We start from the raw sequence: 11603 nt of genomic DNA on the forward strand, positions 1-11603 counted from the left end.
ATAAATACTTTTGTCTAACTTCAATCCCTTTGCTTGGGCTAGTCTGTTAAAATCAGTAGAGTAACTTCAGGCTGGTAAGTCAGACTGAGCTAATGAAGCCAAGATGTCACTTTCTGTCCTCTCTTGGCAGCTGACTCCAGCAGCTCTCTGCAGCAGAAGGCCTATGCAATCCAGTGCTGGATATGTCTGTACTGTCATCAGAACAGAGACTGTTTTCCAAATGAGTTCAGCCTTGAAACAATGTGAAAGCACTACAAATAAGAGCCCTGGACCCTCTCAAGTGAGAAACAAAACTATTCCATGCTTCAGACAGGCAGGAGACTGGACCCAGCTACACAATATGAGTGCATTCCTTCAGCAAAATGTATGCATAGCATTTTCCCCAGATGCTACCTTTCCTGCCAGGTTCTTCAGGCCGATAAAGCATTCATAATGTTTATGATGATTTTCCAGAAATTTAGGATGCAGAGAAAAATTTCTAGCTGAAATGAATTATTGTATAAGACATTTGTGACTTTTTTCCCCTTTGACTTTTGTCCAAAACCACCAATGATTTTACTGGTTTCCTAACTGACCCTGGGAAAATCAAGAGGAAAACTGTCCCACTCCAACCGCCAGGGCTCTGTTACTGTGAACAATAATCCATAACAAGTATATATGAGTTTATGACTGTCCCCAAAATATTGACAGACATTTTTTCACCAAACATTCCATACTCACTCTAGCTTCATACCTACCTCCAGTTGGAAGGCTTTCTTCAAGGAGGTGGAACGCTGCTAAAATCACGAGTATAAAATCCCTGGTTTCCCACGTCGTTAATGTAACATAGGAAGCAAGGAATGCCAGGAAAGCTGGGCACATTGGATATGCCTACAGGAAATGCTAGTGAAGAAAACTTGAGGAGTATTGGGGCATGGAAATTTCACTACACTACCAGGCTGCTGTGAGAGTAAGCTAGAAGAATTTGCCCTCTGGCAAGAGGGACTAGGTGATCAGCATATGCATTTCTTTCTATCCCTAAAGAACAGGACTATCCTTGGGAGGAGGAGCTGAACTCTTTGGGACATGCTAAGGAAGGCCAAGTTTCTCCATGACCAAGAAAGATGCTACAGCATTTATAGTTGACCTTTGCTAGTAATTGTAGTCTAGAACTGTATTTACTTCTCTCATGCTTGTCCTTTTTTTATATGACATAACACTTATTTTGATCAGGTAAAGTAATTGTATTCTTTCACTTATTAAGTTTGTCATGGAGTTTCCTCTGGTTGACCCAACTGCAGGCTGGTAGCAATGGGGAAATGGGCAGAGGACCAGAGTCCCTGGAAGGGTAATTGAAGAACTCCACCTTAATGGAAGCTAGAGGAATAGAAGATGATCAATAATGCTATAAAATATAGCTGCAAATGCCAGGCAAATAAAGTGACAATGATGATGGAGTATTTGAACATTACAGAATAAATGAGGGCAGACTGAGAGACCTGGAAAGTTACTGCTAACATAAAATATAGACAACTGGGAATGTTTTCTCCTTATGTCTCATATATCATTCTTTCCTTTTGAATCATATCTTCCCGTTAAAAAAAAAAAAAATGGAAAGTGCACACACAAGTGCTGCTGAGTGTAATAGAGTTCAGCCTTTAATACAAGCCAGTCATGGTTACCAGAGAGCCTGACACAGCTTGTACAGTAGTGGTGAGCTGAAACAGCTTGGGTATTCTGTAGCTAAGGATTAGATGGATTAGAAAAAAATATATGAGCACGGGAGGTTGAGGATCAGAAGCCAGAATCTTTTCATTTCTTTGACAACTTTGAAAAGGATATGGTCTCAATTCTTGTGCTGCATTACTATTAGAAAACATTCTATGAGAAACAAAATTTAAGCAGCAAAGGAACCTGAAATGGGAAACTGGAGACAGCAGTGTACTACCATGAACTAAAGAACTAATTAGTTTTTTTCAAGTTTGAAAGAGAAAGAAGGATTAATTGAATGGAAAAATACAGAGCATGTTTTGTAGCACATGATCAGCCACCATTAGGACACACAGACTCCCACACAGAGTGGAACAGATCAAATTCTAGGACAAGGGGGAATGCCCTTAAGATGAAAGAAGGCAGATTTAGATTAGATATCAGGAAGAAATTCTTTACTGTGGGGGTCGTGAGGCTCTGGGACAGGTCATCCAGAGAGGTTCTGCCCCATCCCTGGAAGTTCAAGACCAGACTGGAAGGGCCCCTGAGTGCCCTGGTCTAGTGGAAGGTTCCCAGCACATGGCAGGAGGATTGGAACCTGGTGATCTTTCAAGTCCCTTCCAACTGAGACCATGCTATGATTCTGTGACTGTAAACTCAGCTATGCAGCAATTCCAAGGCAGCAAGGTGTGATGGTATAACCTGAAGAAAGTAAGGACACACAAAATACAAAACCTCTATGATAAGAGCATAGAAATATTTTAGGTTTAATGCGCTTAAATTTGCAAAGTCATTTTATGGTGTTTAATTTTCCATAGTAAATGAAAAAGACTGAACTTTTCTGTCTTAGAACTGACTAGTTAACTACCCAGGGTGATTTTCCTGATTAGTCTTAACTATAATCTGCCTCAGCAAGGCTACTTAATTTCATCATAAAACATGAAAACTTCTACCTTTCTAAGCCTATGCTTCTATCATATATTTTCATATAAATTCTGCAAATATTTGTCACTTAATCTGCAGACGGCATTAAAGAATCATGCATATTTGTTCATGGCTCATATAGACTGCTGGCTGCTGTGGGATATTTGGACTGGGTGACAGGAACTTCCCCATACAGAAACGAGACCTGTAGTGGACCCACAATGTTAAAAGAGCAGCAGTAAATAATGGCAAGGGACAATTGGTGCCATGTCTTATGTGATTTCTGTACAGAAGTCACTTATGTGACTTCTGATGGGTAAGTTCTGGTACAGACTTCTTCTGTGAGTCTGTACCAGAACTTACCCATCAGAGCCTCCTTCAGAGCCATGCTTGATTTTCCAGACCTGTTCCCTTCCTGCCTGCTAAAATCCATTTTCAGCCAAAAACTGCTAATAAACGTAATGCCTTAAAATAGCAGTATAATGTACACAAATGCTTGTAAGCTGTGCAGGCCCAGGCACAGTGCTACTTCTCAGGCTGCTGTTCTACTAAGAATTAGTACTATTAATGATTTATGTGGTGCCACTGAGCTGTGTGACACTTCCTAAACTTGTAAGAAGGCTGGTTTAACCATAAAGTCAGAATAACTTCCACAGTTTCACACAGTGAGGCAATGGGCCTCTGGGGGAGGTCAGTCCACCTGGAGGGTAGGTGCAGAGCTGCTTGTGGACAGGACCTCCAACATTCTAAGCATTCATTTCACCTGGAATGAGACAAAAGGCATTAACAGAATTTTCCTAGAATAAAAAGACTTATTTTCGATGTGTCTTTCTGAACTGGAGAAATGCAGCTTACATCTCTTTTAGTTTAAGAAACAAGTGCAGTTTTTATAAACAGAAAACCAGTGAAGAGGTGCAATTTCCATTGCAACCATGGATGTACAACATACTACAGTATTAACATGAAGAGGGAGTTGAGCCTTTTAAGACTAATGGGAGGAATTTAGGACAGGACAGGCCTTGGATGTAACAGCTGGAAGAAGCATGACTTGTAGGAAAACAAAACAAAACCAGTCTTTGGCTATTCTGAACAAGTAGAAAAAGTTCCAGAAAAAAAAAAAAAGAAAAAAAAAAGAAAAAAAAAAAAAGAAATAACCTACTGTAAGGATTTACTAATATAACTAAAACAAGATCTGTACAATATGTACTGGTAAAGCCCTTCAGTGTGTTTAAACACACCTATACATGCTGCATTTATGACCAATATTATGCATTTTATTGAACCACAGAATTAGTTCAGACTACAGTTTTTTCCATCAAGAAAATGTTTCAGAATCATTCATCTGCAAGTGAAAGGATTGATGTTAAAATGGCAAGGAGAAAATAAAATATTAAACAAGTCCACTTGTTTTCAGCTGCCCTCTTCATTTTAATAAAGAATATTTCAAAGCAGAAAGATGCTTCAAGTAAAAAAAATAGCATTTTGTTCTAAAAAACTCCATCTTTTAAATTCTCACATTGTTCCCATCCCCCATGGAAGACTTGAAATTTAATGCAAATCAATGTAAAAACAACCATTAAATTGGAATTCTGGGTCCTTTAACAGAAAGCTGTTTTTCTGAATACTTTCCATATAATGGTTTGCAGCTGTTGTGGCCAGACAAGTGTTAATTTAGAGGGCAAGAAAGAAATGCCCTGGGAGAAGAGAGCTCTGAGTGAACGGGGGCTCTGTAACTCCTGGGCCCCACAGCTCCTCACACCCTTGGGCTGCTCCCCAGCTCCCAAAGCTGCCACCAGCTGGGCTCACCCTGGCCACTCCTGCACCCCACTTGGCTGCCAGCACAGCTGCTCCCCCACTTCCCAACTAGGGTGGTCTCTCTTCCCTCGCCCACCACTCTGTGAATATTTACTGGAAACATGTTTTCTTGGAGGAGAGTTAATCCTTTTTCATGCAGAGCTCCCCTCCCTTTTCCCAAGAAGCTGGTTCCTGAAATCGTATTTTATTATGGATAAATAAAACACTGCTAAAATTAGGCTCAGAAAGAGAAGTAGCAGGGTTTCTTGGCTCTATGCTTTCTCCTGTGTGGTCATAATCTGTTCCAGAGAGCTGCCTCTGGTCCTTTGCCTCTCCAGTTACACCAGTTCAGTGCAGTTCTTGGAGGCATGTCCCTGTCTTTGTCAGGATGTGTCCGTGCAGCAATTTCACATTGCATCTGTTTCTTCTGCTGTGCTGACAGAGAATCACAGAATCATCAAAAAAGATTGGCTGGAAGGGACCTTAAAGATTATCCAGTTCTAACCCTCCTGCCATGGGCAGGGACAATTTCCACAAGACAAGGCTGCTTAAAACCTCATCCAACCTGTCCTGGAACACCTCCATGGATGGGGCATCTGAATCCCAGTTTCACATCTTTCTAACCTCTGTCTCTAACTGCCTCTAAGTAAAAATCAAGGTAACAATACTTGCCAATAATGCAAAGTTATTATTGATATTTAAAAATGAATCACTGCTTTAAAGATCTGGTGAAATACCTTCTTAGGCTGCCTAATCAGAAAGCAAAATGGTATGTCTAATTCAGTATAGAGGAAATGGTGTTCAAAGTGAAACCAAATCCTAGCTTCATATAAATAGTGATAGACACTGAGCTTGCTGGGGTTATCCCTCAAGGACTGAAGGGCTTTTTATTTTCATGCATATCTTGTTAAAATATCGATTCATGGATGATAAAAAAATCTAGAAATTATTTCAAGGAAAGAGAAGACAAAATAGTCAGTAGATGTCCTGGTTTAGGGCAAGTTTGGGAGATAACCCCCAAAGGGGCTTCTCTACGAAAGCAGATTCAATTGCCCCTCCCCCCCCAACCGGTTCGGGAGAAAATATCTCCTTGGAGAAAAAGTGGAAAGAAACCTGTTTATTAAACAATAGAACCCAAACAATATTAAACAATAAAACTTCTCACTGCTCCAAACAAAACCAAACTCAGAACAGTCCCCTCCCCGGATTGCAGCTAGTCTCACTCAGTTTTTGATCAGTCTCTCTGGTGCTGGAAATGCCGCGGCCCAGGCCCGGCCAAGGGGCCTCAGGTGGAGCTGCCGGTGCTCTTCTGGGTGTTCAGTCCAGAGCAGGCTGGATCCAAGAAAAAGGAAAAATCACAGTCCAGGGAACTTCTTTGCCTCAGCTAGCTAAAACTAACTAAAAGCCAAAAAAATAAAGGGGAAAAGAGGAGCTCTGTCCTGCTGTCTGTACATCCGCAGACAACACAGTCCGGGAGCAGGAATGTGGAGGAGTGAGTGCAGTCTGAAAACAAACTGCGAGCTTCTTCCCTCCCCTCTTCACTCTCTGGAAGAGTCTTAAAGGTGTAAAACTTATTATTCAGTATAAACAGAACAAGACGATTGGGGATAAAAGCATCATATAGTCAACCCAGGACAGTAGACAAGTCAGTATTCTCTTGAAGCAAACTGTGATTCAGTTGCATCTTCAATGCACTGGTATACTTCCTATTTCCTCTCATGTGGAAAATGATACCAGAATCCTAGAGAACAGTTCAGGTGGCAACACGGATAAAGAAAGTACGCAAAGGTATACATCAGATGAGGAATGACTATATTAGGGTTTCCCCAGCCTGGGAAATAGAGGGCTGTGGTGAAGGTGTACAAAACCCTGAGTTGATGGAGATGCCAAGGATCCATTCTTTTTTCTCTTTTCCTTCCAGATCTTGGGGACATCAAATGTCATTCATTAGAGAGAAGGTTAAGCACACTTACTGTACAATATTTTGGATTTCAGAAAGTCTGCATGGGTTAAAACAAAAGGCATTAGATACAAAGGAAATCCCTGAAATCACACAGGGTGCGAGGGCATTGCCAAACTTCCTTTCCCTCTCTCTGTGCTCCCCACTCAACTGTTGGCTGTACCTGAGATGTGGCCAGACTAACCTTCAGTCTGAAAAAATTCTTCCTGGTTTTACATCCTTTTTTGATTGCTATTTCATTGTACTACAAGGGCTCCTCCAGGCCAAGGCAAGCATTTCATTTAGCAGCACATTCTCCTCTGCAGCAGCAGCAGCAGCAGCTCAGCACTGAGCAGAGCACATCTGCTGTGAGCCCAGCAGCCACCTGAACCAGTGCTGCCTGCTCTGGAGCCTCTGTGTCATCCTCTCAGCTGCCCAAAGAGCTGAAATGGGAACTGTGAATTTTCAAATTCCTGACCTCCAAAACACCTTTTTTTTTTTTTTTTTTTTTTCAATTGGAGCTTATCAGGCCTTGTCCAGCAAGACTGAAACCCTCAGTAGTTTAAAGATTAAACAAAGAACAAGGTGCAGCTGCCCTTCCCCTTGGGAAAGACAAACAAATCCATTATAAACTTTTAAATGATAAAGTCCATTCAATGTACTTTATATATCTCTTACATTTTTTTTACTTTAAAGTACATTAAATATAATATATACATTATATACATAATATATATGTATTTATATACATTCAACAATGTATATAAATAACAATATAAACATTCAACATAACTACTTAAAAAAAAGAATTTACATCATTATAGTTGAATTTTCTTCCATAAGAGAACAAGCCGTATTGTATAGCTAAAAATAAGGCAGGATGAAAATCTGTATATGGTTCTGGGTGTTTTTTTCACATTTTATTAACACTTTGAATCTGGTGCCTCACTGAAAAGCTGATAATATTTAAGCAATTGCTAGTTACAATGCATGTGTGGACAAACACAAACTATTTTTATAGGAAGAAATGTATAGGAAATTATTTTGCTGTTGATAACTGGAGTGGTTTTCCAGTGTAATCTCTGCTTGACTGTGAACTGGGTATTATTTCCTCAATGAAGGGTTGTTTCTGTGCCTCACTGCATCACCACAAGAAACTGAAAGCTCTGCAAGCCTCTATAAGCTGTGGGAGCTGCAGAAGACTTGTCTCTCTTCCTTTTCTGACAGAGATTTTGCTCTTCTCAAAGTAAGGAAAGGCAGAAAAATGCAGAGTTTACAGAAGGTAATGGATTTCTGCATCCTCCACCAGACCACTCTGAGTTGCAGCCTCGTGTCCCTGCTGACGGCTGGCAGCGAGTACATCTTCTCATCTGTGGTGTTCAAGTGTCCCTGCAACTCTGGAAACATGCTGTATGGTTATTCCTTCCTCTTAGCACCTGCCTTTGTCCTCTTGCTGCTCGGCTTCATGACGAGCACCAGGACATGGCTCCTGCTTACAGGCACCTGCTCTCTGGAGAAGCATCCCCAATGCTGTTCCGGCAGATCCTGGGCCAGTTTCTTCCAGGTGTTGGTGCCGATGACAGTCAAGGCCTCGGTGGCCCCGCTCACCTGGATAGCGGTGGCCCTGCTCGGAGCCAACTTCTACGAGTGTGCGGCCACTGGGAGCAACATGACAGCACACCTCTTCTGTAAAAATAATACAATTTACAACCAAGAGCAGCTGTACAAAATGCCCTGTGATAAGGAGTTAGCAGCAGAGATGTCGGATGCATGCCTCAGCTTTCAAGCACAGTCACAGGTAAAGCCTTGCAGCTCTTCTCACACTATGGGCTTCAACCCTGGCTACTCAATCTATAGAGGTGCCTTCTGGGGACTGTAAATAGTCCTTTTCTCTTATGTTATATAATATCATGTACAAAAAGCACATGGCTAGCCATGTTTTTATTCTTTGGCAAATAAGCAGCAACAGAAAAGCAATAAGTGTATTTTTACTTTCTGGTTTTGCATGTTTGCATGGTAATGGTTTGGCCCTGCCATTACAAAACCTCATGGACAGGGAACCAGCCTAGAGAACGGGACTTTGCACAGCAAGTTTTCTTCTCAATTAACTTAGACATGGTGTGAACTCTTCTTCTTCTCCACTTTTACTTCTCTGAATACCTCAAACTTCTGCAGATAGGCATTAGTTGAGGGGAAGCTGAGATCACTAACAGAGGAAAAAGCTGATGTCTCCTTGCAACAGAATGGTTGCAAGTAGATGTCTGGAAAGAGAAGCAAATACAAACAGCTCGTTTGACTATAAACTCAATGCTTGAACCCCTTAATAATTTCACACTTGTGCTCTAGCAGAGTAATTAAAATATACATCTGTCTTGCTAAAGTTTCTTGTTCTGAAGGCAAACTGCATGATCAAGCAATAATACATGTGGATTGTTTTTTGTTTGGTTCATTGACAGCACACCAGTTTTGTTTCTACATTTATATGGATTTTGTCTTAACTCCAGTAAGAAAATCATGGTTTTCAACTTTTTCTCAGTAAAACATTGAGTTGGTTAAGGGAGTTAAGTTTATAAGAGTTTATAATTTCTTGAATTGTTGTAAGTTCCTGTTAAGTACAAATGCCTATTAAAACAAAAATGTGGTTTCATTTGTTAAATACTTAGCAGGCTGCTTCTCCAAGAAAAAGGCTGTAAAGGGGCAAACTCTATACCATTGATTTTAGACAGGGTAAGAAAGGAGCACAATCAAGGAAGCCTGATTGTTACTGACATTGCAGTGGAATCTAAAAGAGACATCCAGTCAAACAAAAATAAGAAAGTGTGAGTGAATTTTTATTACTGACCACTATTTTTAAAATGCAATCCAATTTCAACAAAATTAAGAATGAAAAACAACACAAACTTCTTTTTGTTTAGCACTCAATACTTTTTCTTTTGAAGGAAAATTCATCCTGAGGTAAAAGAGCATGTTGCAGGATCTCTGCCTGGAGCTTCCAGCTAAATACCCCTGGGTAGAGGAAACACCAGAAATTACTAGGACACGTGGTTTTGATGGGACCTCTGAGACTTGTCTAAGAGTGTTAAAATCAGTTCGAAAACAATAATGAATTCCCATATTCCATAGCCAAATCTGTGTCCTGTCTACAAGACATACAGGACACAACCTTTCCTCTGCGTTGTGCAAAAACCAGCTGTTTTTGCAGGCTCAGACATCAGGAAGAGTAACAACGTTCCATGAGAACATATCCAGCAGGAGGAGCTCTGATTTGCAGCACAATGCACACAGAGTGATTCTGCACCCTTTGTACCATAAATGTGACCACAACTGCAGAAACTGATGGTCAGTATCTTGCCTTAAAACATAAGAAAACTGGATATGACTGAGTAAACAACTTCTTTCCATCTTCTCTTTTTCGGTATTCATCTTTATTCTGACAAGATCAGCTGAGGGGTGCAGAAGGTCTGTATGTCTGTCTGAATTGCATGCATGGGATCCCCTACTTTAGCAGCAAGCAGACAGTTACAAGCACTCCAGGGTGTCTTTGCTTACAAGTTTTCTTATTTTTTCAGTGTTATGTTCTATACTCCCACATATGACCATGCAAAACAACCATTAACCTATATATCCTTTTTTCCAGCTGATAGGATGGTTCCTGATAGGCAGCATCATAACTGTGGCACTGATTTCAACATGTGTCACCTACTGCTACTCCCCGGTCAGCTATCTTCAGTTCAACTTCTGGAAAATGTACTCAAAAAAAGAACGTGAACTCTTTGAGATAAAAGCCAATGAGCATGCAAACAAGCTAGCAGAAAGAAATACAAATTGCTTTTTTGAAGCCACTGACCCAGCACCATTTTATACACCCAGGAACACAGACTGGCAGAAGATTTCAATCTTTCATACCTTTAATTCACAAGAGCAGTATTACAGCATGATACACAAGTATGCGAGCACCAAGAGATGCAACAATACTGGATTTGAAAACAAAGGTCAGGATCTCGACTGTTTAGAAGACCAGGCAACCTTATGAAGGTTGTAATGAAACAAATCCTTTGCAGTGCTGGAAGTCTTTTAACTCTACTGATATAAGAAGTCTTATTCTCTGTTCTAACTGAAATCTATGCAAACCAAAGGTGAAAGCTAATACTTGTAATCCTCAGTAGATTTGCTTTTAAATACACTTTAATCCTTTTGCTTAGGTACATTTCAATGAGAGTTTTCTTATGTTGTTATCCATTAAGAAGAGTTGTATGTAAAATAATCAGCATCCACAAAGATGTCAGCATATATTATGTCAAATTATTACCAATACCTTAAAAGCACTTGGCAGGTGGATTGATAATAGCAAATCTTACCAAAGAGACAAAGATTAGAATGGAAAATTTGATCAGAAATTCAGCTTAGTTTATTTAAATTTTATTTTAAAGAGAGAGCTCTTTCTTTAAAATGAAGCTTTCAGTGAAGCTTAGAGCAAGCTGTAGATTGAAAGATTTAGCTTGTTTGAGGGTTTGGGCTCATGCATAATATGGCAGTGTAGCTGAAGTTTATATATAAACAAACATTAAAAGCACATTCATACACTTAAGGACATTAAAAATCTGCAATCCAGATTAGCAAGTAGTAGTATTCTTATCAAACAACTTCTCATTATAAGAAATAGAGATAGAAGTTTTGAGTGAAGAATAATAAAGTTCACTTTTGTCCTGAAAAGCTGTTGCTTAAGAGAGCGTTTTATGTGTCAGCAGCTCTCTGGCCTCAGAGAGCAACACACAACTTTCCCAGGTATTGTCCTGGGGAAGGCTGTGAGAATATAAAAGAAAACAATGATAAACAATTCTTTTCTTCACTTGCTGCACCTGTTGTTGTGAACATGTGTTATGGAGATTTGTTTACCAAAAGGTGGTTTCTTAATTAGCCAATGGTGATGGTGTTTTAATTAAAGGACCAATTAGGTCAAACTGCATTGGATTGTCTGTAAGGGTGATGGGTTTCTTAATAAGTATAGTATAATAAAGCAATTGATCAGCCTTCTGGAATCATGGAGTCAATGCTAATTATTACCTGGCCAGGGATGCTATGCTATGACAGTTTTAGATATGTAAGTCAGATTGTTTGGTCCAGGCTGTCCATTTACTTCTCCCAGAAATTCTCTCTTTCTACACAATAAATTCAGAAATCATTCATACAGGCAGGCAGGAATCCCAAGAAGTTATTTATTACATTCATTTTGCAAGGAAGAAAGAAGGGGAGAGCC

The 11603-nt window shown here is 40.0% G+C and overlaps 1 protein-coding gene across 1 annotated transcript; it reads left to right on the forward strand.

Moving 5' to 3' along the window:
• The first annotated feature begins 7610 nt into the window (after positions 1–7610).
• Positions 7611–10379, forward strand: LOC121346306 (calcium homeostasis modulator protein 6-like). The gene is made up of 2 exons (XM_041424027.1): positions 7611–8144; positions 9984–10379. Exons 1-2 carry the CDS (start codon positions 7611–7613, stop codon positions 10377–10379), a joined length of 930 nt encoding a protein of 309 aa, XP_041279961.1.
• The last annotated feature ends 1224 nt before the right edge of the window (positions 10380–11603 follow it).

Source organism: Onychostruthus taczanowskii, unplaced genomic scaffold (assembly GCF_017590055.1).
Source record: "Onychostruthus taczanowskii isolate IOZ18803 unplaced genomic scaffold, ASM1759005v1 scaffold8, whole genome shotgun sequence".
NCBI classification, from domain to species: domain Eukaryota; kingdom Metazoa; phylum Chordata; class Aves; order Passeriformes; family Passeridae; genus Onychostruthus; species Onychostruthus taczanowskii.

Coding starts and splice junctions, on each gene's coding strand:
- LOC121346306 (XM_041424027.1), top strand. CDS start 7,611: ATGCAGAGTTTACAGAAGGTAATGGATTTCTGCATCCTCCACCAGACC. Junction 8,145..9,983: donor GCTTTCAAGCACAGTCACAG/GTAAAGCCTTGC, acceptor CCTTTTTTCCAG/CTGATAGGATGGTTCCTGAT.